Below are 27,354 nucleotides of genomic sequence, written 5' to 3'. Positions count from 1 at the left end.
GCGCGCGCAGGCGGCGACCTCTCTACTCCCGGTCACCCCTCTTGCGGCGTCGCGATATGGGCTGGTCCGGGAGAGGGCGGGGGGTTCGACTTAAGAGGCAGGCCTTTGAGTTGAAGGCGGGAAGATGGCGGACTCCTCGGGGCGGGGCGCTGGGTAAGTTGTGGCGCTGCGGGCCTGGGTTTGTGGGTGTCAGCTGGAGGGCTGTAGTCGAGGGCTGGGGAGGTAAATGTCCTCGGGGTGGGTTCGAATCTGAGCCCCTCCCCAAGAACCACCGAGATGCGCGGGTTCTGGGAGGTGGGACGAGGCCTTGTGCTTGCTGGGGAGCGTGGGCGCAGGACCCGAGGACGAGTTCGAGGCCCTGGTCAGAAGTTTCCATCCGGGGTGTTCTCCGGCGGGTGACTTAACCTCTCTCTGCCTCGCTTTCCTCCCTAGAGAAACCTGGCTGATCACGCCGCCGCCTAGTGTGAGGTTTAAAAGCGTTCAGAGCCGTGCCTCGCCGCTAAATGTGATCCGTAGTTCTTCCAGTTATCTTTTTTGTAGTGGACAGCTGTTGAACCGCTGAAATATCTCCTTTCATCTACATTTTTGTTTTTAATCCTCTGTTCCTCATTTACAAATGAGATGATGGAAGCTTAGAGGGGAAAGATTATTTGCCCAGGCTCACACAGCAAGAGACAGGTGTGATTCCGGGTGTCAATAAATAGTCACAACCTGAAAGTTGAGAGTTATGTTTTATTCAGCGGAAATTTTTAGGACTTAAGCTTGGGAGGCAGCATCTCAAGTAACCGTGAGAAAACTGTTCTGAAGGGGCAGGGAGGAGTCAAGTTAGATGAAAATTTGTGTTGAGGCAGTCTGAGTTCGAGTTGGAAAAGAATTTCCAGACAGCATTTCAGAAGGCAGTGAGTTTATTAAGAGCAAAGAGAGATAATGAGGGCGCTGTAAATGCAGCGAGTGGGTTGACAGGTTTCATGGATTAATAGCCAAGTTTTATAGCCTTAAGACCAAGAAAATTCCTGCTGGAAGGTTGGCGTTAGGGCACCTTAGGGTGAGTACAGCTTTGGGTGTTTTTGCCTAATTCGGGGTCTAGAAGCCCGCTGGTGATGATCATGGTGGGTGGGCTTTTAGCAGTGGTTACAAAGAGGCTCAATTTCAGAGGTGACCTTGGTTCTAGGCTTCGTGTCTATGGCCTTGGTGCAAAGCCTCCAACCTGTGGCCTGGGGGAAGGACTCAACAGTTGGTAACAAAGGGCAGATAGCCTGAAAGTCAAGAGATTATTGTGAATTAAAGAAAACCAGGTGTCTCAAATTAAGGAATCTAGCGCTTTTATATGTAGGGAAAGATGCAAGATTCTGGGCTCACTGAAATCATTCCTTTCATATTCATCTCAACTATCTGGGGCCAGCATCCTGCACTGAGCTCTTCAGGGCTCCCCATATGGAGTGGCTGTGGCCTAATGGCTGCTGGGTTGCCTAGGTATTTGTCTCCTTCCTGCGTGCCCTAGAATCATTGACGACTGGGATGTTTTTGTTTATTGATATGACAGGAAATACTCCATGTCTCACAAGGCTTTGTGTATTCCACCAAGGTTTATTGTGCTTGTGTGCATGAAAATTTAGTGGGCTGCCTGAAGTCACTTGTGTTTATTCCACAGCCCCTTTTCCTAACTGAGATTGACATTATCCTCTCTGAAGTTCAGGGGAAGTGCTTGAGGCTGGGCGCAGGTGTAGTGCCACCCTTTCCCCAACCCTCCAGGTCCCTGCAGGTTTGGCCTAAGTCCCTTTGCTTTGTCTCCAGAGCCCTGGTGCAGACCCCAGAGGGAATCCGTGGGTGTGTGTGTGTCTCTGTCTGTCTAAGTCTCTGCAGTCATGTCCGACTCTTTGAGGCTCTGTGGACTGTAGCCCACCAGACTCTTCTGTCCATGGGATTCTCCAGGCAAGAATACTGGAGTGGGTTGCCATGCCCTCCTCCAGGGGATCTTCCCAACCCAAGGATCGAGCCCTCGTCTCTTCTATCTCCTGTATTAACAGGCAGGTTCTTTACCACTAGCATACCACCTGAGTAGCCCAGAGGGAGTCTTTGCTGTGTCCCTTTCTAGCTCTGAGACTCCCTAGGGGTGACCTGTATGAATCCCAGGTCCTTGTCTGGAAAACAAAGAGAAAGCAGGCCAACAGTTAGGTGTCTGCGGGGTTGGGAACATTGCATGAAGGAGCAGAGCGCCTGGTGCCCAGCCAGAATTTGTTAAGTTGCCTCTCCCCACTGTGGCTTGGAGGCACCCCCAGCCCTGGCTTGGGTCTCACCTTGGATCAGAACCCATAACACGGAAGGTGGCTACACTGAGCTGAACAAGGGGCCCAGCACCGCTGTCGCCAGTGGAGCCTGTCTTGTGACGTCAGGATTGACAGCGGCCAGACCCCTGCCTGGCATCCCGCTGTAGTGGTCTCTGCCATACGTCAACTCAAATCAGTCATAATTACATATGTATATCTTCCTCTCGTGAGCACTCTGCTTTCTGTCTCTACGGATTAGCCTGTTCTGGATATTTCCTATCAGTGGAATCATACAACACATGATATTAAGTGTCTGCCTTCTTTGACTCAGGACAACATTTTTGAGATTTGTTTCAACACGTACCAGTACTTCATTCCTTTTTAGGGTTGAATAATATTCAGGGTTCATTTTTTATTTAAAATTTTGTCTTGGGGTATAGCCGATTAACAGTGTGATGGTTTCAGGTGACCAGCAAAGGGACTAGCCATACACAAATGTATTCATTCTCCCCCTAACTCCCATCAGGGTTTGTAATTTTTTGACAGGCGTTTTGCAGCAGCCTTGCCTCCCACGCTGCCAGTCACTCGTTCACCGCATCAGGGGTCCCCCAACCTTGGTAGTGTTGACATCCAGAGCAGGGTCATCTCTGTGATGGGCGCCGTCCTGTGTGTTGCAGGGTGCTGAGCACTAGTTTCCCCCACTAGGCCGATAGCAGTCCCCTCTGTTGTGACCGTCACGGGGGTTCAGACACTGCCAAATGTCTCCTAGGAGTCAGCGAGCACTCCTGAGTTACTCGTCTGACTGTTTATCAAGTGCCTCCTACCCGCCTGGCTCCTGGGACTCAGTGTTTTCCCATCCCTCACCACCTCCTCAAATTGCCTTCTCCAGCTAAGCCATAGGGCTCTTACTGTTTAGTTGCTAAGCTGTGTCCGACTCTTGTGCGACTGCAGGCCTCCTGTCCATGAGATTTTCCCAGGCAAGAATACTGGAGTGGGTTGCCATTTCCTCCTCCAGAGGGTCTTCCCGACTCGGGGATCAATCCCACGTTTCTTCCATTGGCAGGTGGATTCTTTACTCCTGAGACATGGGCTCATTGATTCCAGTTTCCGCATCATTCTCTGTGCCCTTGACCCTGATGGGTGCTGTCTGGGAATGTCCTTCCTTATGTATATGAGTTAACGGTGCTTGTTACTCACCCCCAACCCCCACCCCTTTCCCTGCCTTGGGCGTTCCCTCTTCACACTTGCCTGATAGGAAACTGCTGGTTATCCCTCTCAGAGAAGAAATCTAGACTAGTGTTCACCATGTATCCTCAGTGGTATACAGTTGGCACACAAACGCCCAATGAATTAATGAAGTTGAGATCGTTCAGACTTGACAAAAATGCTCGATCTTGGGCCTTCCCTGGTGGTCCAGCAGTTAAAACTCTGCACTTGCGTCACAGGGCCTTGGGTTCAATCCCTGGTGGGGGGACTAAGGTCCCGCATGCCACATGGCACAGCCAACAAAAAGCTTGCTCTTCTCGGGTGTTTTCCCCAGGTGACAAGGCTGGGACTCAGTATCCCTCGTCCCATGGAGGTGGCCCCACCTTGCAGAGATGGGCAAGAGGGGTGGGTGCTGGGACAAGGCTGTCCCAAGGAAGCCCAGCCTCCTGGGTGGCTTCCCAGAGCTTTTTATCCACTTGCATTAACAAGACCCCCCCCCCCCACCCCGTTTCTCTCTTTTAGGAAGCCTCCTGCAGTGGGCCCCAGTACTGCTAGGGGTGCTAGAAGCAAAGGAAGAACACAAGGTGAGTAACATTGGAGAGTCTATCTTTTGAAAAGGAATCCACTGCAATTAAGTGATTTTTGGACTTCTGTGGAACTTCTGGTGCAGTGAGCACTGATTAGGAAACTAAGATCCTACATGTTGCTGACTCGGCCAGAAAAAAAAAAAAACAGTGATTACCCCGTTCCCCCGCCCCCACCGCCAGTAAGTGCTTCTGGGGAAAAAGGAAAAAACAGGTCAGAGCAGGAGAGCTGGGGCTTTCCTTCTTTCTGGTCACACCTTTGGGGACCCTGAGTTTGGTCACCCAGCTCTGCAGCTAAGGGTGTAGCAGGACCTGGGGGGTTTGTTTAGGGCCGTGGGCCTTTCTGGCCGTGGTGGTCTCTGGTTGTGCCCAGGACACACCCACTTGTAAGAGTGGATGAGGAGAGTCTGAGCTGAATTTGTTATAAAACATCAAAGTTTGTTTCTGAATAAATGTGTCAGTCTCTCGGGGGTACCCACCTGTCTGATATCCACCTGTATGTCTGGGGTCGCCGTCAACAGCCCTCCTTGACTCTTGGCAGTACCCAGTTTGGGTGGTAGACCCAAGGTTCTCCCACATTGCAGCTCAAGCCTCTGTTAGGCTGAAGTATTTTTATGCCCTGCATCAGTGTGGATCTCAGAATTTGGAGCAGAATTCTAGTTCCCCAGTGACTGGAGGTTTATATCACCTGGTCTGTAACATCTGTCCTATTTACACATGGTCTAGTTCTTGGACACATTATATCCTTCCTTGTAACATTGCTTCTTTGGAAAATCCAGTGCTATTGAGAACAGGCAGGTGCATTCTAGTTTTCCAGCAACTTGAAACTGCTTTTGAATTGTGCAGGGAACCCAGAATTGCCTTCCTAGATGAGTCAACTCGTTTGCTGATGGTATTAGACCCAGCGTGTTATGGTCTCCTCCACCTTGAAGTGGGGTGTGCTTCACCCCAGTCCCTTGCTGGACACCGGGCAGCAGATCCCAGCGGTGGCTTGATTCTCTACCCTGGACCCTGCCTGCTCTGACCTGGACCCTTGGTGCCTCCTGTCTGACTGAGTGAGCCCACTCTCCCTGCAGACACGGCTCTTCCCTGCCTGGGGCACGCCTGCTAGCTTGAGGAACAGGGGACACGGGACCGCAAGGGGCCTGGAGGCGCTCAGCCTTCAACAGCTCTTGGACCCACCAGACAGCCTGCTGTAGCTGCCGCAGGGCAGTGAGCCTGGGGACACAGTGCATCAGAGAGGAGGGTGCGGCCAGTGTGCTGCCCACTGCTGCGGCCTCAGGAGGAGCGCTGGGCTCTGAGCTGGAGCATCTCAGGGGGCTGGCCAGAAGAAATTTCTTCAGTGGCCTCGTGATTGTGAGGGCCAGACTGGGGAGGGGGGGATTCCAGGAAAGCGGGGAGGAGAGGAGGAGCCGGCATAGTAAAGGGGAGCAGAGAAGTGGGAGGGGGCTGGGGTTGGAGTGGAGAGAGAATGAACAGTGTGACCCGTGGGGAGGGGAAATGGGGCAGTATAGGGTGGGGCTGGGGGAGTAGGTTTGCCAGGACAGTTGCCTAACTGGGTAAGGGCTGCGCCCCAGTCCCCAGAGCTGGGGGTTCGTTTTACCCCCAAGCACGGAATTCCCATCACATGGGGGAGCCCAGGTTATGGCCCTGAGGTTGGGAGGCAGCTAGAGGCCCAGATGGGAGGACCTCCTGGGACTGCTGCTGTTTTCCCAGTGAAGTAGGGAAGGTGTCACCAGCTGGCCAGAGGGATGGCCCGGGGTAGGAAGTGGAGGGTCAGAGCAGAGGACTGGGGATGAGCGCTGGGTGTGCAGTGAGAGCCCCTGGAGGGTGGAGGGGACACGTGGGCTTCCTCCCTCCACTTCCAGCATTCCGGGGTCGGGTGTGGAAGGGGGCCTGGGGCTAAATTTTCACCAAGGGATATGGCTGTGTTCCAGAGGGAGATTGGTACTGTGTGAGTCTCAGGGGAGCAGTCCTGAGCCAGCAGTGGGTTTGGGGGATGTAAAAGGCAGTACCATGGTTGGGTCATAGGCGGGCTTGGGTGGGAGAAGGGCATTTGGCGTCACAGCACACAGAGCAAGTTGGGGCTGGAGGAGAAGGTAAACAGGTGGCCATCTTTGCCTTTTTTCTATTTCTGGCCAAGCAGCAGGGTTTGTGGGAATCTCAGTTCCCCCAAGCAGGGATTGAACCTGGAGTCCTAACTACTGTACCGCCAGGGAATTCCCAGGTGGCCACCTTGGAAGCTCTTTCTTCCATTCCCTGCCCCACCCCGAGTCCACTTTCTGTTCTGACTGTTGGCACATATTCGTCCTCTTCGTTTTTTTAAAAAAATAGTTGTATTTACCTATTTATTTTTGGCTGTGCTGGATCTTCGTTGCTGCGTGGGCTTTTCTCTAGTTTCAGTGAGCGGGGGCTACGCTCTAGTTGCAGTGCTCAGCCTTGTCACTGAAGTGGCTTCTCTGTTGCCGAACACAGGCTATAGGGTGCTGGGGGCTTCAGTGGTTCCCAGGCTCTAGAGCACAGGCTCGGTACACCAGCTTAGTTGCTCCAAGCCATGTGGGATCAGGGATTGAACCCGGGTTTCCTGCATTAGCAGGTGGATTCCAGGGAAGCCCCCTTGCTCCTCCTTGATCATAGTTTCTTGGGTCTCTGTGGCTCCGCCTCTAGCCCAAGCACCTGGGTACTGTGTGTGTGTGTCTGTGTCTGTGTCTGTGTGTCTGTGTGTGTGTTCCATCAGTCAGTCATGTCCAACTCTTTGTGACCCTTTGGACTAGCCTGCCAGGCTCCTCTGTCCATGGGATTTTCTAGGCAAGATTACTGGAATGGGTAGCCATTCCCTTCTCCAGGGATCTTCCTGACCCAGGGATTAAATCCACGTCTCCTGTGCCTCCCGCATTGGCAGGCAGATTCTTTACAGCTGAATCACCTAAAGCCCTTACATGAAAAAGGCATCTCATACGTGTTCTTGCATACAATAGATGTCTCCTGCATGCGCAAGGCTGAGCAGGGAGGGCTGATAGTGCCCAGCTTTCGGGGTGGGGTGTGGGCATCCTGGGTACCTGGTGGATCCGTAACACTTGATGCCGTAGTTTTAGTGTAAACCAACTGTGTGTCCCTTACAGGTGGAAGAATAGTCGAGTCACGGTACTTGCAGTATGAAAAAAAAGCCCCCAGAAAGGTAACGTATAACGTACATCTGAAACAGTTCTGAACTTGGAGTTCTGAGACAAGTTGCACCAGCCAGACACAGCCTGGTCCTAAAGGAAACATTTCGGGGGTTTGGCCCAGTTTGGCTTTGGGACTGTCACGCCCTTCGTGCCAACGCATGGATCTCTGTTATGGGTGGCTGATCACTTTAAGAATCCCTTTTGCAAAGCCGTGAGCTCTAGTGAATCATAAAGTTATTCCTGTCTCTCAACACAGTAATTCCTTTCTGGATTCTGTCCTGAAGCTGTTCCTTCTAATGCCTGGCACACAGTTCTCTGGCCTTGGCTGGTGTCATTAAAAAATACCTGTAGGATGTGAGAGAAAGACTGTGGGGAAAAATGACGTGCCTGAATCGCCCAGTGTTGCAGGAAGGGCTTAGTGACTTACACCACGAGAATGATGAAACCATTGAAAATGACAGCAGAAAACATTTAATAGTTTGAGAAGCTGCTTTGTGTGATGTTTAATGAAAACAGTCTTTAGATTACCCAATGACATTTTGTTTCAGTGTGTATGGACAGCCAGTGTGTGTAAAGTTTGTGTTATCCCATTTTCCAAATCTTTGTTTATGATTTGGAAAAAAAATCATAAGATTTGGTAAAGTTTAGTTAAATATTTATTTCTACTGCCTTTCTTTTATATCGGTAGGGTGAATGGCAGGTTCTTTCTTAATTAATGTGATTTAAGACCTGGCTTGAAGGAAAAGGATACCTTTGTGCCAACTGATACGCTTCTTGGACTGATTTTTTCTTTTTTATGGACTTAATTTTTTTACAGCAGTTTGAGTTTCAAAGCAAAACTGAGTGGAAAGTACAGAGCTTGCCCATCCATCACCCCCACCCCACCCCCTCACATGCCTGTCCTCCCTGTTGTCAGCATCTCGCACTGAGGAACCTAAAATGATGCATCTGGACCCAGAGTCCGTGGTTTACGTTATGGAAGTAATTTTCAACAAAGGCTAACAGTCCACACTTGATAATTTTAAAATTCCCTGGACAGCTTGGTTACAGCACCCCCATGTGTCTACATGCTTAGATAGTCTTTTCAATTTTTAAGAGCGTCTCCATTTTCTTTGTCTTCATCTTTTAAAGTAAGGTGTAGTTTCCATAAAGGAAGCATCACTCTTTTTAGCGCACAGTTCTGTGAGTTTTGACCAGTGCATCCAGTCACAAACCCACCACAGTCAAGATGGAGAAGTCTGTCACCCCCGAGGCCCCTTGTGCTCTGGTGGAACCGGCCCTTCCCCATCCCAGGCAACCACGATTTGTTTTCTGTCCCTGTAGCTCGGCTTTTCGAGAAGACCTTTTAAAAGGCACCATCCAGGTTGCAGCCTCTTGGAGACTGGCTGCTTTCCTGTGAAGGGCCCCTGCCTGACACTGGGCAGTTAGTGCGGGCTCCCGTGCTGGCTGGTGGACATTCCACTGGATGATGGACCACAGTGTGCTCAGCCATTCCCTGGCAGAGGACATGGGGTTTGTTGCCTGTCTTTGACAATTATGAGTAAAGCCACCTTAAACATTGCTGTTCAGGATTCTGCGTGGATGTGTTTGCATTTCTCCCAAGAGGGGAATTGTAAGGGGGTTATATGTTTGACTTTGTAAGAAACTGCCCGACTTATCCAGAGAGGCTGCAGCCACAGAGGAGAGTCGTTACTTCTAAGATGACGCCATCCTAGTGGGGTGAAGGGGCATCTCACTGTGGTTTCATAACAACTCAAGACACTGAGCATCTTGTACTTATTGACCATTCCTATATCTTTGGTGATGTGTCCATTCAAATCTTTTGCCCACTTAAAAAAATTAGGTTTTTTTTTTTTTTTCTCATCCTTGAGTTGTGAGAGCTCTTTTTATGTCCTCGATACCAACCCTTTGTGGTGATTTGCAAATATTTTTTTTCCAGTGTGTGACTTGGCTTTCCGTCCTCTTAAGTGTCTTGTGAACAGCAGAAGTTCTCGCTTTCGATGAAGTTTATCAGTTTCTGCTTTAATGGAATGTGCTTTTGGTGTCTTATCTAGGAAACCTTTGCCTTAGCGAAGATCACACACATTTTCTCTCGTTTCTCCAGTGAGTTTTATAGTTCTGGGTTTTACGTTTAGGCCTGGGATCCGTTTTGAGTTAATTTTTGTATCGGCAGTGATGATGGAATTCAAGTTCATCTTTAAGTGTGTAGATGTCCTCATATTCCAGCGCCATTTGTTGAAATGACTCTCCTTTCCTTACTGTATTGTCTCATCACTTCTGTTGCAAAGCAATTGACTGTACATGTATACACCATTTCTAGACTGTTGTTTTCCACTGTTCTGTGTCTGTCCTTTGGCCATTTATACACCGCCCAGATGACATAGTTTTGTAGTAAGTCTTAAAGTTGGGTCCTGTGAATTCTCCCCCTCTGTTCTTTTCCAAAACTGGTACTTCTAGTTCCTTTGCCTTTCTGTACAAATTTCAGACTTACCTTGCCATTTCCTACCAAAACTTCTGGAATTTTAACTGTATTGAATCTGTGCATCAGTTTCGGGAGAATAACATCCTAAAAACACCCAAGTCTTTCAATCCGTGAACATGGTATTCCTCTCCATTTATTTGTTTTTGTTAGATTTCTTTCATCAGTATTTTGTAATTCTCAGCATACAGATCTTCTCCATGTTTGGTAAGGTTTATACCAGTGGTTTTTAATGCTATTATACAAGATATTGTCTTTTCTTTCTTTTGTTTCTTTCTGTGATGAGATTTTATTAATTTTTTAAATTAAATAATTCATGTATAACATTGTATTGGTTTTAGGTGTCCAGCATACTGGGGGGCTTCCTAGGTGGCTTAGGGGTACAAGAATCCACCGGCAATGCAGGAAGCCCAGACTTGATCCCTGGGTTCAGAATGATCCCCTGGAGGAGGAGATGGCAACACATTCAGTATTCATGCCTGGATAATCCCATGGACAGAGGAGCCTGGTGGGCTACAGTCCATGGGGTCGCAAAGTTGTTCATTGATAGAAGTATCTTTTTATATTGGCCCTGTATCCTGCAAACTTGCTAAACTTACTTTCTAGTTTTAGCAGTGCTTCTAAACCTCTTTTGGCATTTTCTATGTGAAGTATCCTGTCTGCAAGAAGGGAGTTTTCTTTTTCTCTTTTGCGACTTGCTTGCCTTTTATTTCTTTTTCTCAGACCTCTGTTGGGAGGCTGAATAGGAGTGGTGTCTGTACATCAAAATATTTTCACTTTTTTTTTTTTTAAATATTTTCACTCTTTACAAGGTTTTCTTTTTGCTTTTATATTACTGTGATGGCTTGCCAGCTGCAAGCGTTGCTTGCTTTTTTATAATTTTTGAAGAGTAAGACCTGTACAGAAGCTTTGTTTATTTTGACTACCAAATTAATATGTTCTCTCTGTAAAACTGGGCAATACTAAAAAGTGTATAGAAAATCAGTCATCTGTAATCTGCTACATCAGATATCACTGCCAGCAAATTTTTGATAGTTTCCTATGTTCAACGGATATGAGGGTATCCTTTTTGAAAAAAGTAACATTTATCCTGTATGTGCGGGCGCGCATGCTAAGTTGCTTCACTCGTGTCTGACTCTTTGTGGCCCCATGGACTGTAGCCTGCCTGTCTCCTCTGCCCATGGGATCCTCCAGGCAAGAATACCGGAGTGGGTTGCCACGCCCTCCTCCAGGGGGTCTTTCCCACCCAGGGACTGAGCCACTTCTCTTATGTCTCCTGCATTGGCAGGCGGGTTCTTTACCACTAGCACTGCCTGGGAAGCCCTCATCCTGTATACATGCAATTAAGTGTCAGAACTCCTTGAGTCTATCCCCTTGCCTCCAAGTAAGAGCAGATGCAGGCTTTGCAGATGGCAGGAAGGAAGGTGTCTTGTCCCCTGAAGGTCATATATTCCCCTAACAGACTCCTGCAGCAGATGCATTAAAGGCCGGTGGAACGATGCCTGAAGGTGGAACAAAATCGAGCCAGCTCCAAAAGAGTAAAGGTGGGTAGAGATGCAAGGAGGGTGTGAAAGAGCTCCGAGGCTCAGAGGGTAATAAGCACGATGGAGAATTTTGTTTCTAAGTACGCTGGGTTAAAACTCCCTTTCCTTCATGGGAAGCATGAAGGAAAGGAACTAGGCAGAGAGTTTCAGTATAAGGACTGATCTGGGATGTGTGAGGAGCTGAAGGGGATGGCAGAGGAATGAGGGAGCCGGTCCCTTCCTTCCTGTGTGGCCCCAGAGAAGAGCCACATTGCTGTCCTGGTGCTCCCTTGTGGCACCAGTTCCTTGCTCACGTGGCCGTTTCCCACCAGAGCTCTGAGAGCAGGACTTTCAGAGAGGGTATAAGGCCACATCCTCCTGCCTCTCACTATCTTGGGTTGGATCGTCTTCTAAAAGCTTTCACCAGAGCGATACGAAAAACTTTTCACACTTTCTGATTGTAGACGTGTCATGTGTTGGTCATTTACAAAATGGGTAATGGGGACTTCCTTAACAGTCCAGTGGTTAAGACTGAGCTTCCAGTGCGGGGCGGGGGTAGGGGGGTGGGGCACGAGTTTTATCACTGGTCGGGGAGCTAAGATCCCACATGCTGTGTGACCAGAGAAAAGGGGGAATGTAGCCCAGGAGGGCAGAAGCTCATCCATGACCTACCACTCAGAGGATCATTATTGGTGTATTTGCTGTTCAGTTGTAGTCAGTGTGCTCATTCTAGAAGTTGGGGAAGACTCCTCCCCAAAGTAGCACATCACTCAACTCCTCATGTGCCTGCCTCACTGGTGGTAGTGGGCAGCTCTTCTCTTGCAGAAGAGCAATTCACAAAAAGCAAAACTTTCTTGGCCCACAAACCCTCATTCAAAGTGGCAATAACTTTGAGTCCCATAGGAGAAAACTAAATGTGTTCTTTTACGACTTAGATTTCTTGCTTTATTATTTAGATCAAGGGTCAGCAAAACTTTTCTGAGCCAGTGGTAAATATTTTAGACTTTGCAGGCCAGACAGCCTCTGTTACCAAACAGTTAACTCTGCCTTTCGCCGCGTGAAAACAGCCACAGACCATGTGTACACAAATAGGCATGTTTCTGTGTCCTAATAAAACTTTATTAACAAACACAAGAGGTGGGCCGGATTTGGCCTGCAGGCTACAACTTGCTGATCCTATTCTAGCTGTTTGTCAGAAATTATTCTGTTCCTTGACCCAGGCACGACTGAGAAGCAGGCACACAGAGCTGGAGCCAGCCTTTTAGTCTTTTCTCATGCAGATGGGTTGAGGGCCATGTGTGAAGCTGGGAAAGCTGGCATGGTCAGAGGGGTCAAAACTGGGCCTGCCACATTTATAACCCAGGGTTCTCAGCTGGGGTTATTACGGGGGTGGTATGAAATGCTGGCGGGTGGAGGCCAGAGATTGACACTCTCAGAGCACAGGATGGCCCCACAAAAAAGAATGATCTGTGCCCCCCATGTCAGTAGTGCCAAGACAGAATTATAATTTAAACATAGCCATGACAGTTTAGAGGGACTGCTTGAGTTCCATTGTATGGCTTGATAGGAAAGTACTTTCCTTAATGGAAATGCTATACATGCAGATGACAGAACATTCAACCAGTGGAAACAGAGAAAGTCACCATCTCCTGCCTCTAGTTCCCGTTCCTCACCTAGGAGGCAGCCAACTGCTCCTGATAGATTTTTTTTATCTAATGAGCATTTTTTTTTTTTTTTTTATTTATTTATTTTTTTTTAATTTATTTATTTATTTTTAATTTTTACTTTACAATTCTGTATTGGTTTTGGCATAGATTGACATGAATCCACCACAGGTGTACATGCGTTCCCAAACATGAACCCCTAATGAGCATTTTTTTTTAATTGGAACACAAAAGGTACCACCATCTATACTTTTTGTCACTTTACTCTTGTTTCCTCAACTGCATAGTTCTTCATTGAAGAGTTTTCTGTTTACTTGCTAACATGACTGTATTTTACAGGCTCATTCTGCAGCCTTCTGGAAACCTTGTTTAATTGAAACCTGCAGTTCACCAAACGCCCATTTTAGACAGTACACAGTGTAATTTCACATTTTTAAGTAGAGGCTAAAAAATGAAGCTACAAGAGAAAGACCAAGAGCAGAGGGCAGAACATGTGTATTGCATGCTATTAGACTTGTGGCCTTCTCTCGTGACTCGGACGGTGAAGAATCTTCCTGCAGTGCAGGAGACCAAGGTTCGATCCCTGGGTTGGAAAGATCCCCTAGGAGAAGGGAATGGCTACCCACTCCAGTGCTGTTGTCTGGAGAATTCTCTGAGCAAAGTACCTTGTTTGTTTGTTTATACGTTTATTTTTTCTTTATTTTTGACTGCACCAGACAGCTTTCAGGATCTTGGTTCCGCAACCAGAGGTCAAGCCCAGGGCCCTAGCAGTGAGCGTGGATTCCTCACCACTGGACTGCTAGGGAATTCCCTATTTTTATATTTTTATTGAAAGATAATTGATTTACAGTGTTGTATGAGTTTCAGTTGTACAGCCCAGTGATTTAGTTATACATATACATTTATGTCTACTCTTTTTCCGATTCTTTTCCTTTATAGGTCTTTACAAACAATTGAGTGTAGTTCTCTGTGCTATAGAGTAGGTCCTAGGTCTATTTCTGTTTTGTATGTTCATATGTACACAGCATCTTTTATTTAAACTAAGCAGAAAGGCTTATTTGGGTCTTTTGGTCATAAAGAATGCCTCTCTTTTCTAGTTCTACTTTAAAATATATTCAAGTTGGTGGGTGGGAATTTCCAAAGGTTTTTCAGCATTCTCTACTGCTTCTTTGCAAAAAACTGAGTTTTTGGAAGCAGGTGGTATTGTAGAGAAAAGTTTCCTGCTTCCTGGCTTCCACATCTTGCTGACTGTGCTGACTCCTGGGAATTCTCCTTGGGTCCCATAGATGGCAGTGGAGTTGACAAAGGCAACCTGCAGTCTACCTTGCTGGAAGGGCATGACACTGCCTTGTCTGACCTGGATCTCTCCGCCATTCATGGTAAGTCATTCACTGTCCCGGTCCATTCCCCCGCTGGGGGTGGCAGTGAATCCGAGGGCTTCCAAAATCTGCTCTTCTCACCTTAGAAACACTTTTTTTTTTTTTAACATATAGTTGATTTACAATGTTGTGTAAATTTCAGATATATAACACAGTGATTCATATATATATATATATATATATATATATACATGTAAAGATTATGTAGATTTTTTTCCAGATTATTTTTCCTTATATGTTATTATAAAATACTGAGTATAGTTCCCTTACTGTACAGTAGGTCCTTATTGGGTATCTATTTTATATGTTAATTCCAACTTCCTAATTTATCCCCCCCACCTTTCTTCTTTGGTAACCATAAGTTTGTTTTCTGTGTCAGTGGGTTTGTTTCCATTTTGTGTATAAGTTCTTTTTTTTTTTTTAGATTCCACATTAAGTGATATCTTACGATATTTGTCTTTCTCTGTCTTGACTTCGTTGAGTATGATAATCTCTAGGTCCATCCATGTTGCTGCAAATAGAATCATTTCATTCTTTTTATGGCCTAATAATATCCCATTGTAGATATATACTATGTGTTATACTAGTATAGTATAGATACTAGATATATACTAAGTGTTAGTCGCTTAGTCACATCTGACTCTTTGCGACCCCTTGGACTGTAGCCCGGCAAGCTCCTCCATCCATGAGATTTTCCAGGCAAGAAATCTGGAGTGGGTTGCCATGTCCTTCTCCAGGCAGTCTTTCCAACCCAGGAATCGCACCCACGTCTCCTGCATTGCAGGCAGACTCTTTACCATCCGAGCTGCTAGGAAAGCCCCAGATACATACTACGTCTTCTTTATCCATTCATCTGTCAATGGACATTCAGTTGCTTCCATGTCTTGGCTCTTGTAAATAGTGCCGCAGTGAACATTGGGTGGCCTGTGTCTTTTCCCTTCACGGATAACACTTTTCTTCATCTTAGATAAAAGTGTGGTCCGAAAGACTCCACAAGTAAAAAAACAGTCACAGAAAGCCGAGTTGTCATCCTCTTCTGCCGCGAGTGAAAAGAGCCCAGTAAGTGTCTGAAATGAGAGGGCAGCTGCCACTGCAGGTTGACTAAACCTGTTTCAACTCCTGCGTGTACCAGGTGCCCCTCGATGCCTTGCTCCAAGAGCGAACAAGCCAGCTGTGCCTTTCAGGACAGAATCCCATAACGTTCTTAGAGGATTTTCAGGGTTTCATCTTCCCAAGTATACACCTCTGGGAGGAGATACAAATTCAGGGTCATGTGAAAAACGAGATTGGGGTCTGGTTTTCTGGTGCCACACTAGGGTGGTCTATAGGCCAGGTCCCGACCATGGCAGGGAGGGTGGCTGGGCTGTGGTCTCGCCTGCGGGGGAACCCCAAGTCCTGGTTCTGGTGAGTCGCCGGGTTGGTGGGTGCCCTCCAGCTGGCACTAGACCACCCAACTGCCAGAAAGGGACCAAAGAGAACCCTCATCCTTTCACAGAGGCCCCAAAGACTAAGTGAGAAAACAGGCCGCCTGGTGATCCACAGTCAAGAAGCAGCAGGTTACTAGTTTGAGGATAGTGCATATGGGTTAGGGTTCTGCCCCTTCTCTCCCAGCGGGAGAGAACTGGATTTACACCAGTTCTTGGGGAACCAGGAGTATCTTTTTCTTCTCCTGAAGGATGTGTCACAAGCAATGGAAATGATGGAGTCCCAGACTCTCCTGCTGACCCTGCTGACCGTGAAGGTAAGGATGGAGCCTCTTTTCATGTGCGTCGCAGATGGAAGGGTGGCTGCTGTCAGCCACGGAGGCAAGGTCCCCTCTGGCCTGAACTTTTGTTTTGCGTTTCCCAGATGGAGAATGGCCTGTCTGCATTCGAAGAACAGGCAGAGAAGAACCTAGAAATATTGTGTAAAGAGAAGGAGAAACTCCAGAAAAAGGCATATGAGTTGAAGCGCAGGCTTCTCCTCTGTCAGAAGAAGAAGGAGCTGGAGGGTTTCCTGGATGCACAGGTCAGGGGTGACCACGGCCTCCGAGCCTCACGTCCCAGCAGCATCAGTCCTTTGGGGGGTTGGAGAGAGCCTTTATTCTGAGTGTCCCTCCTCATTTGGCTTCAACTCTGTGCTCGGCCTTTGACACCACTGGGTATTTCTGTGTGGCAGTTTATCAGCGGACGTGACGGTAACGTCAGAACCAACCTGCAAATGGGCCTATCTCTTAACACACACGGGCCCTGGGAGGCTTCTCCAGCGGTCCACTGGTTAACACTGCACCTTCCAGTGCACGGGGCATGCATTCCATCCCTGGTTGGGAAACTAAGGTCCCACATGCCGTGGGGCATGGCCGAAAAAAAGAGAGACATGCTCTGGCCAGCCCAGGTGGGCCCGGGTGCTGGTGGGAGATCCAGGCTTGGTGCCAAACGGACAGGAATGTCCATGTCGAGGAAGGTCACAGTGAACCCTGGGAACCTAGGAAGGCTCGACCAGGAAATGGGGCTCCTCACCCAGTAAGTGTGTGTCCTGGGGCCACCATAACAAAGGACCACAGATGGGGTGGCAGCTTAAGCAACTGACACTTATTCTCCCTTCATTCTGGAGGATGTGCATCCGAGGTCAAGGTGTCAGCAGGGTGGGTTCCACCCAAGGGCCGCGAGGGAAGGAATGTCCCAGGCTCTGTCCTTGGCTTGTCGGCGGCCATCTTCTCCCTGTGTCTCATTGTTAGCTGGCCTTCTCCCCGTGAGCGTCAGTCTCCACATTGCCCCTTTATGAGGACACCTGTCATACTGATCAGGGCCCAGCTTAATGACCTCACCTTAATTGGATTACCTCTGTAACGTCTCCAAGTCAGGTCACGTTCTGAGGTGCTAGGGGCTGGGGTATCAACCAAGGAATTTGTGAGAACAAGTCCAGCCCGTGACACCCAGCACATGCTTGTGAGTGTTCCCTGTGGCCTCCCCCCAAGCTGAAAATGGGGTCCCTGTCCTCCTGGACCTCACAGTAGAAGAAAAAGAAAAGATAATCACGCCAAGGAATCTTTACAACCCCCAGACGGCGTGTACAAGGAAAGAAGGCTTGGCGGGCACGGCCTTGGTGGGTGGAGGCCTGTCAGCTCCATGCTCTGAAGCAGGAGGGCCCAGCCTTCCTGGGTCCACTATGATCCCCGTCGAGGGCTCAGCCCTGGAACATGCTGGAAGGCCAACACATATTCCTGGTGAGGAGGCCTGGGCCACCTTGCTACTGGCCGGCTGAGACTCGGGAGAGCCCACCACACCCTTGGAAGCTTCCCAGGGAGACCTGGAAGGACCGGTGCTATGTCTTTTTTATTAACGTTTGTCTAATCAAATGTTTTAAATGGTGCTGCCAGTTTCTTAAATGATGGTATCCGCATCACTAACTCAATGGACGTGAAACTGATCAAACTCTGGGAGATAGTGGAGGGCAGAGGAGCCTGGCATGCTGTGGTCTATGGGGTTGCAAAGAGTCGGACACGGCTTAGCGACTGAACAGCAACAATCGGTTTCTTTATTTTTATTTTCTTTTACTTTTGCCCACGCTATGCAGCCCGTGGGATCTGAGACTCCCCAGCCAGGGATCGAACCCGCATCCCCCGCAGTGGAAGCACTCCAAGTGTGGAGTCTTCACCTCTGGATCCCCCAGGGAAGTCCCAGAACAGTGCTGAGTCTTTACCTCACACGTGCTGTCCGGTGAACTTGCAGGGAGGGGAGCGCAGGGCTTGGACTCACAGGCTCTTCCCTCCCTGCCTGCAGATTGAGATGCTGAGCCCCTTGGAGGCTGTGGCCAGCCGCTTTCGGGAACACTACAAGACATTTGCAGTGGCCCTGGACACCACACGGCACGAGCTGCCTGTGAAATCAGTCCACCTGGATGGAGACAGGCAGCTCTTCTTAGGTAAAAGCTGGGGTGGCTGCTGGGCAAGGGGCAGGACAAGCCACTGGTACATGTTGGCATCTCCTGTGTCCTGGGTACCTTTATCCCTCTATGTCATGTCACAGGCCTCGCAAGTAGATGGTGTGCCCCCCATCAAATGGCAGAGGTTGCAGGGGGCCGGCGAGGCTGATATTTGTTTAGGGTCGGGTCCTGAGTCAGAGCTGCATTGGGATTTGAACCCAGGTTTGTAGGATGACCCTTCAGTGATCTCTTGTCCTGAAAGGCATGCTGGGAGCCTGCCGTCTCTCAGCCTTGGGCAGATCTAGTAAGGTGCTTTGGCAGCTGGGAAACCACAGGGCCACCACCCCCTACCTTGTCCTGTCTTCTAAGCAGAGCGGAGATGGTACCTTTGCCGTAGGGCATTCCCATCTAACACTTCAGTTGAAGAAGTTGACAGGTGTGAAGAGCACCATCCAAGACCCTACGGTTCTCTTTAGAGCAAGTCTCTTTCTCGAGCAAGTTCTCAGCTGCCCTAGAGTTTGCCTCCTTCCTTCCTTCCTCTCTCACTCTCTGTCTGTCTCCCTTCCTTCCTTCCTCATTTACGTATAATTGAATTACACTGTTGTGTTAATTTCTGCTGTACAGCAAAGTGACTGAGCCATGCGTGTGTGCTCAGTCCTGTCTGACTCTTCGTGACCCCATGGACTGTGGCCCACCAGGCTCCTCTGTCCATGGGATTCTCCAGGCAAGAGTACTGGAGTGGGCTGCCATTTCTTCCTTCATGAGATCTTCCCAACCCAGGGATTGAACCCAGGGCTCCTGCTTTGGCAGAAAGGTTCTTTACTGCTCAGCCACCAGGGGAGCCCAATTCACTCTACGTATATGAATATATACAGTCATTTTTTATGTTCTCTTCCATTATGGCTATGGAGAAGAAAATGGCAACCCACTCCAGTGTTCTTGGCTGGAGAATCCCAGGGACAGAGGGGCCTGGTGGGCTGCCGTCTGTGGGGTCACACAGAGTCAGACCTGACTGACGGGACTTAGCAGCCGTTATGGCTAATGACAGGATACTGCATATGCCTCCCCGTGCTATACAGTAGGACCATACTGTTTAACCATTCTGTGTATACTTTGTTTGCATCTACTAATCCCAAACTCTTACTCAGCGATCATTGCAAAGAAATAGAGGCAAACAATAGAATGGGAAAGACGAGAGATCTCTTCAAGAAAATTAGAGATACCAAGGGAACATTTCATGCAAACATGGGCTCAATAAAGGACAGAAATGGTATGGACCTAACAGAAAATACTAAGAAGAGGTGGAAAAAGTACACAGAAGAACTATACAGAAAAGGTCTTCATGACTGACATAACCATGATAGTGTGATCACTTACCTAGAACCAGACATCCTGGAATGCGAAGTCAGGTGGGCCTTAGCATCACTACGAACAAAGCTAGTGATGGAATTCTAGCTGAGTTATTTCAAATCCTAGAAGATGATATTGTAAAAGTGCTGCACTCAAATGCCAGCAAATTTGGAAAAGTCAGCAGTGGCCACAGGACTGGAAACGGTCAGTTTTCATTCCAATCCCAAAGAAGGGCAATGCCAAAGAATGCTCATACTATTGCACAATTGCACCCACCTCCCACATGCAGTTCAGTCGCTCAGTCATGTCCGACTCTTTGCGACCCCATGAATCGCAGCATGCCAGGCCTCCCTGTCCATCACCAACTCCCGGAGTTCAATCAGACTCACGTCCATCGAGTCCGTGATGCCATCCAGCCATCTCATCCTCAGTCGTCCCCTTCTCCTGCCCCCAATCCCTCCCAGCGTCAGTTTTTTCCCAATGAGTCAACTCTTATCATGAGGTGGCCAAAGTACTGGAGTTTCAGCTTTAGCATCATTCCATCCAAAGAAATCCCAGGGTTGATCTCCTTCAGAATGGACTGGTTGGATCTCCTTGCAGTCCAAGAGACTCTCAAGAGTCTTCTCCAACACCACAGTTCAAAAGCATCAATTCTTTGGTGCTCAGCCTTCTTCACAGTCCAACTCTCACATCCATACATGACCACAGGAAAAACCATAGCCTTGACTAGACGGACCTTAGTCAGCAAAGTAATGTCTCTGCTTTTGAATATGCTGTCTAGGTTGGTCATAACTTTTCTTCCAAGGAGTAAGCGTCTTTTAATTTCATGGCTGCATTCACCATCTGCAGTGATTCTGGAGCCCAAAAAAATAAAGTCTGACACCGTTTCCACTGTTTCCCCATCTATTTCCCATGAAGTGATGGGACCAGATGCCATGATCTTCGTTTTCTGAATGTTGAGCTTTAGGCCAACTTTTTTGCTCTTCTCTTTCACTTTCATCAAGAGGCTTTTTAGCTTCTCTTCACTTTCTGCCATAATGGTGATGTCATCTGCATATGTGAGGTTATTGACGTTTCTCCCGGCAATCTTGATTCCAGCTTGTGTTTCTTCCAGTGCAGCGTTTCTCATGATGTACTCTGCATATGAGTTAAATAAGCAGGGTGACAATATACAGCCTTGATGTACTCCTTTTCCTATTTGGAACCAGTCTGTTGTTCATGTCCAGTTCTAACTGTTACTTCCTGACCTGCATACAGATTTCTCAAGAGGCAGTTCAGGTGGTCTGATATTCCCATCTCTTTCAGAATTTTCCACAGTTGATTGTGATCCACACAGTCAAAGGCTTTGGCATAGTCAATAAAGCAGAAATAGATGTTTTTCTGGAACTCTCTTGCTTTTTCCATGATCCAGTGGATGTTGGCAATTTGATCTCTGGTTCCTCTGCCTTTTCCAAAACCAGCTTGAATGTCAGGGAGTTCACGGTTCACGCATTGCTGAAGCCTGGCTTGGAGAATTTTGAGCATTACTTTACTAGCATGTGAGATGAGTGCAATTGTGCGGTAGTTTGAGCATTCTTTGGCATTGCCTCTCTTTGGGATTGGAATGAAAACTGACCTTTTCCAGTCCTGTGGCCACTGCTGAGTTTTCCAAATTTGCTGGCATATTGAGTGCAGCACTTTCACAGCATCATCTTTCAGGATTTGGAACAGCTTAACTGGAATTCCATCACCTCCACTAGCTTTGTTCATAGTGATGCTTTCTAAGGCCCACTTGACTTCACATTCCAAGATGTCTGGTTCTAGATTAGTGATCACATCATCATGACTATCTGGGTCATGAAGATCTTTTTTGTACAGTTCTTCCGTGTATTCTTGTCACCTCTTCTTAATATCTTCTGCTTCTGTTAGGTCCATACCATTTCTGTCCTTTATTGATCCCATCTTTGCATGAAATGTTCCCTTGGTATCTCTAATTTTCTTGAGATCTCTAGTTTTTCCCATTCTGTTGTTTTTCTCTATTTCTTTGCATTGATTGCTGAAGAAGCCTTTCTTAATCTCTTCTTGCTGTTCTTTGGAAGTCTGCATTTAGATGCCTATATCTTTCCTTTTCTCCTTTGCTTTTTGCCTCTCTTCTCTTCACAGCTATTTGTAAGGCCTCCCCAGACAGCCATTTTGCTTTTTTGCATTTCTTTTCCATGGGGATCGTCTTTGATCCCTGTCTCCTGCACAAGATCACAAACCTCCATCCATAGTTCATCAGGTTTACATACTGTTACAGCCTGGCTTGGAGAATTTTGAGTATTACTTTGCTCACACATTAGCAAAGTAATACTCAAAATTCTCCAAGCCAGGCTGCAACAGTATGTAAACCATGAATTTCCAGATGTTCAAGCTGGATTTAGAAAAAACAGAGGAGCCAGAGATCAAATTGCCAACATCTGTTTGATCATCAAAAAAGCAAAAGAGTTCCAGAAAAACATCTACTTCTGCTTTATTGACTATGCCAGAGCCTTTGACTGTGTGGATCACAACAAATTGGAAAATTCTTCAAGAGATGGGAATACCAGACCACCTGACCTGCCTCCTGAGAAATCTGTATGCAGGTCAAGAAGCAACAGTTAGAACCAGACATGGAACAACAGACTGGTTCCAAGTTGGCAAAAGAGTATGTCAAGGCTATGTATTGTTACCCTGCTTATTTAACTTCTATGCACAGTGAAGTTAGAAGTTAAGTTGCTCAGTTGTGTCTGACTTTTTGCAACCCCATGGACTGTAGCCCACCAGGCTCCTCCATCCATGGGATTCTCCAGGCAAGAATCCTGGAGTGGGTTGCCATTTCATTCTCCAGGGGATCTTCCCAACCCAGGGATCGAACCCAGGTCTCCCGCATTAGAGGCAGATGCTTTAACCTCTGAGCCACCAGGGAAGCCTCATATGCACAGTACATGATGCGAAATACCGGGCTGGATGAAGCACAAGCTGTAATGAAGATTGCCAGGAGAAATATCGGTTACCTCCGATACACAGGTGACACCACCCTTATGGCAGAAAGTGAAGAAGAACTAAAGAGCCTCTTGATGAAAGTGAAAGAGGAGAGTGAAAAAGTTGGCTTAAAACTCAACATTCCTACCATTATGGCAATCCAGTCTCATCATTTCATGGCAAATAGATGGGGAAACAATAGAAACAGTGAGAGACTTTATTTTGGGGGGGCTCCAAAATACTGCAAATGGTAACTGTAGCCATGAAATTAAAAGACCCTTGCTCCTTGGAAGAAAAGCTATGACCAACCTACACAGTATATTAAAAAGCCAGAGACATTACTTTGCTGACAAAGGCCCATCTAGTTAAAGTTATGTTTTTCTAGTTGTCATGTATGGATGTGAGAGTTGGACTATAAAGAAAGTTGAGCACTGAAGAATCGATGCTTTTGAACTGTGGTGTTGCAGAAGACTTGAGAGTCCCTTGGACTGCAAGGAGATCCAACCAGTCGATCCTAAAGGAAATCAGTCCTGATTATTCATTGGAAGGACTGATGCTGAAGCTGAAACTCCAATACTTTGGCCACTTAATGAGAAGCACTGACTCATTGGAAAAGACCCTGATGCTGGGAAAGACTGAAGGCGGGAGGAGGAGGATGAGATGGTTGGATGGCATCACCAACTCCATGGACATGAGTTTGAGCAAGTTCTGGGAGTTGGTGATGGACAGGGAAGCCTGACGTGCTCTAGTCCATGGGGTCGCAAAGAGCTGGACACAACTGAGCAACTAAACTGAACTGAATGCCAAACTTAACTGCATCTCTCTCCCAACCCACTGCTGCTTGGTAACCACCAGTCTTTTCTCTGTGTCTGTGAATCTGTTTCTCTTTTGTAGATGAGTTCATTTGTACCCATTTCTTTTTTACTTCCCACACATAATGGGTAACATATGATGTTTGTTTCTGTCTGGCTACTGCACTGAGTGTGATGACCTCTAGGTCCGTCCATGTTGCTGCAGTGGCATACTTCGTTCTCTCTTTGACTGAGCAGTAGTCCAGTGTATGTCTGTACCACGTCATCTTTATTCATCCATCTGTTGGTGGATGTTTAGGTTGCTTCTGTGTCTTGGCTGTTGTGACTAGTGCTGCTATGAAGATAGGAGTGCATGTATCTTTTTGAATTAAAGTTTTGTCTAGATAAATGCCCAGGAGTGAAATTGCTGGTTCACAGGGCATAGAGTTTGGTAATTTCTAAGCTGAGCTCTCGTGAGCCACTTGAATATGTTTTGTTTGAAGCTGATGTAAAATCAAGCCTTTTCCAATGTGAAATAGTATATGTATGACACAGGACCTTGAAACATGAGCCTTGTTGAACTATCATCCATGTCCAGGTTCCTAAGTTTATTTGCAACTTTCAGTCTCCATGCCTGATAAATTCCTTAGATAGTTGGGAGGAGTTGGGCTTGGGCACTGTTAGAGCTTCCTAGGGCTTCTGTAACAAAATAGCACAAACGGGATGGCTGAAAACAACAGATAACGTGTACCCTCCCAGTTGAGGGGGACACATTGGGATTGGATGCTTCTGGAATCTCTGGTGGAGAACGTATCCCCTGCCTCTCTCCTGGCTTCAGTGTTCTGGCAGGTGTTGGCTGGTGGAGCATGTCTCCAAACTGCCTCTCTCTCTCTTTTTTTCCAGCTGTTCCTTTTGTTTTATTTATTTGCATTTAATTATTTATTTTATTTTTGGCTGTGCTGGGTCTTCGTGGTTTTCTCTAGTTGTCACGAGATGGGGGCTGCTCTCTCAGTTCTGTGTGCAGGCTTCTCTCTGACCATGGGCTGTAGGCGCACGGTCCTCAGTAGTTGTGGCGTACGGCTTAATTGCCCTGAGGCAACTGGAGGTCGGGGATTGAACCCGTGTCCCTTGTGTTGGCAGGCGGTTTCCTAACCTCTGGACCGCCAGGGAAATCCCTATTGTTATTAGGTTTATTTTGGCTTTGCTTTTTGTTTTTTATTACAGTGTTGCGGCACTGTCTCTGTCTTCACATGGCCTTGTTTCTGAGACTCCTTGTCTAAACTCTCCCCTTCTTACAAGAGCACCAGTGGCTGGATTAGGCCCCTCTCTAATGGCCTTGTTCTAACTCATTTACATCTCTGGAGACCTCATTTCCAGTTCGGTCACGTTCACAGGTACCTGAGATTAAGACCTGAACGTGGCTTTTGGGGAGGACACAGCTGAGTCTCTCAGCAAAGAAGACGTGTTTATAAGAACCCTTACGCGGGTCCCCAAATGTCGCAATGTACAGTTGTGACGTGTAGTGTTGGGACGTGTACCAGACTCAGAGATGCTGGTTTTGCTAGAGCAGGTGGGGACCCAGCGCTGTTGCAGGCGGCTTTCCACGTGGGGCTGGGTGGGGAGGGGTGCAGAAGTGCTGGGACCGGGGACTGAAAACCGTGGGTGTGTTCTTAAGTTACTTCTCACCCAGCTCTTCTCTGTCTTACCCATTCGTTTCTGTAGTGAGGACACCAGTATGTCCTTTCAGGTGTGTTTCCGTAACTTCCTGGACAGCAGACACACCTGACCCGCCGTCTCAGACCCCTGTGATCTCTGGCAAAGGGGCCCAGAGGCAGTGCCAGTGCACAAACGTCTTCTTTCACTGCCCTTTCTTCCTTCGAGCCTTTCACGGTTCTGGCATCACACGACAGCATTCCAACAAAAGGAGGAAAATCTAGCTGGCCACCCAGCTTGTGTGTCCATTGCTTGGGGCACCTTGCAGCCATGGTTGCTGCTGCTGCTGCTGCTAAGTCGCTTCAGTCGTATCCGACTCTGTGCGACCCCATAGACAGCAGCCCACCAGACTCCCCCGTCCCTGGGTTTCTCCAGGCAAGAACTGGAGTGGGTTGCCATTTCTTTTTCCAATGCATGAATGTGAAAAGTGAAAGTGAAGTCGCTCAGTCATGTCCGACTATTAGTGACCCCATAGACTGCAGCCCACCAGGCTCCTCCATCCATGGGATTTTCCATTGGTGACCCCTTTTTCCCTCCAGACGAGTTGCAGCGGGAATTGATGACCACACGCCATCTGCTGGGAGAACTTGGCATTGGCAGCTCAGAAGACAGTGCGAAGGTCTTTGACGTGCTGAGGGAACTCAGGGAGGTGATCCAGAAGAAGGACCTGGAGCTCCGAAGGTACTGCAGAAAATAAGAAAAAGATGGCACCCCTCCCTGCCACCTCCCCTTTGGGCAGAGAGGGGCTGTTGGCAGCTGCCCTGTGGAGGGTGTGCTGCCCTGGAGGGTGGGCAGCTCTGATATTTCCAGGGGCCAAGGGTACAAAGGTCCAGCAAGGCAGGGAGAGAGCAAGATTCTTGCAACCCAAGAAAACCCCAGTGTGTGTTCTTTTTCTAAGAAATTTTTTGTTTTTGTTGTTGGATGTGGATGGTTTTAAGGTCTTTATTGAATTTGTTACAACATTGCTTCTGTTTGATGTTTTTCCGTTTTTTGGCACGGAGGCATGTGGAATCTTAGTGCCCCAACTGGGGGTTGAATCCACACCCCTTGCATTGGAAGGTGAAGTCTTAACCACTAGACCACCAGGAAAGTCCCCTGTGTGTGTTCTTGAGCAGCCAAAATAGAAAGGGGCAATCATTCCCCAGGGTAAGATAGCACATCAGGGACCCTTGGATTGGTCTTTATGTGTTTTTCAGAATAGGGGCTTTGAGAGATCTTGGAACCTCTTATTAATGTCTGAATACATGTAGAAAAGCCATAGGTGGTAACGATGGCTCTTGTGAACAGGCACCCTTGTATAACCAGGGCCCAGGTCCATACAGCCAATGGCTAGTCCCACAAAGCTGCCTGCCTGCCCCCACCCACGGGACTTTCCTAATCATGGGGCTTTCCTCCACCTCTTCCAAAAGAGAATCTAGTTTTCTTCTCCTTTATGATGTCAAATGTACTTCCTGAGGTGCCTGAAAAGTTTGAAAGGTCCTCATGACAAATCCACCTGCTGTGGCATCTCCTCCCTCTGTGTGCCTGGGGTGAAATGAGACAGGCCAAAGGATTCTAGGTCACCAGGATCACAGGAGTGAATGGAAAACACACGAACGGGAAAGCACGTTTTATGCCGGCTTCCCCACCTCTGTTTACGTCGTGTGATCCCTGGGATGGTGCCCCATTCACTGCTCTGCCTCCTGCCCTTAGGATGGTGTTGGTACTCCTTAAATATTTGTCGGGTAAACGACTCTTCTCCCTCACACCTGGCCAGTCCTGTTCTAGGGGCTTTGCTGTTTGAGTTCTGCTCAGACAAATCTTACTCACCTGTACTTTCCCACAAGCCCAAGGAAAGTCACTCTGAACCTGTCTTCCCCGTGTGGCAGCCTCATAGGCGCTTGGGCAAGCTGGTAGGGGTGGTAAAAAGTTTCCACCGTCTTCTTGTTGATGCAGGAGCGTCGACCAGGTTTTGGAACTTTCCGCCGAGGCAAGTAAAGAGGCAGCTTTAATCAACCAGGAGGTCTGGGAAGAGGCCCAGGGCCCTGAGGCCCTCAGCCGGTGGTATTTTAATCCCAAGGAGGCCACTGGTGGGGAAACTCAGGAAGAGGTCAGGAGCCCCTTGGGCCACGACGAGCTGTGAATCCACGTGCAGAGTGTGTCCCCACCCCAAGCAAGGACATTCCTGCACCCCATGGGGAAGGAAGCACGTCCTGTGCCCCTGGTTCCGGGGGGCAGGGAACCTGCAGCGACCCCCCAGGTTCTTAAAACTTGAGCACTTTATGCACTTAGCCTAGCCATATAGTTATTTTTGTATGATAATCTCATTTGATAATTTAACAAATAAAACTGTTTTGCAATGGAGCC

The 27,354-nt window shown here is 47.9% G+C and overlaps 1 protein-coding gene across 1 annotated transcript; it reads left to right on the top strand.

Annotated features, from left to right (window-relative positions):
• Positions 1-70: 70 nt before the first annotated feature.
• Positions 71-27,351, top strand: HAUS8 (HAUS augmin like complex subunit 8). The gene is made up of 11 exons (XM_040241133.1): positions 71-153; positions 3,996-4,057; positions 7,180-7,235; positions 11,166-11,247; positions 14,177-14,269; positions 15,237-15,328; positions 15,945-16,010; positions 16,118-16,276; positions 18,031-18,172; positions 25,548-25,689; positions 26,944-27,351. The coding sequence occupies exons 1-11, from the start codon at positions 125-127 to the stop codon at positions 27,128-27,130; spliced, it is 1,110 nt and encodes a 369-aa protein (XP_040097067.1). The 5' UTR covers positions 71-124; the 3' UTR covers positions 27,131-27,351.
• Positions 27,352-27,354: the final 3 nt, after the last annotated feature.

This window comes from Oryx dammah, unplaced genomic scaffold (genome assembly GCF_014754425.2).
Source record: "Oryx dammah isolate SB20612 unplaced genomic scaffold, SCBI_Odam_1.1 HiC_scaffold_5, whole genome shotgun sequence".
Taxonomy (NCBI): domain Eukaryota; kingdom Metazoa; phylum Chordata; class Mammalia; order Artiodactyla; family Bovidae; genus Oryx; species Oryx dammah.
Note: the sequence above shows the minus strand (reverse complement) of the source record. Positions and strands in the feature narration are given on the sequence as shown.

Coding starts and splice junctions, on each gene's coding strand:
- HAUS8 (XM_040241133.1), top strand. CDS start 125: ATGGCGGACTCCTCGGGGCGGGGCGCTGG. Junction 16,011..16,117: donor TGACCCTGCTGACCGTGAAG/GTAAGGATGGAG, acceptor TGCGTTTCCCAG/ATGGAGAATGGCCTGTCTGC. Junction 16,277..18,030: donor AGGGTTTCCTGGATGCACAG/GTCAGGGGTGAC, acceptor CCCTGCCTGCAG/ATTGAGATGCTGAGCCCCTT.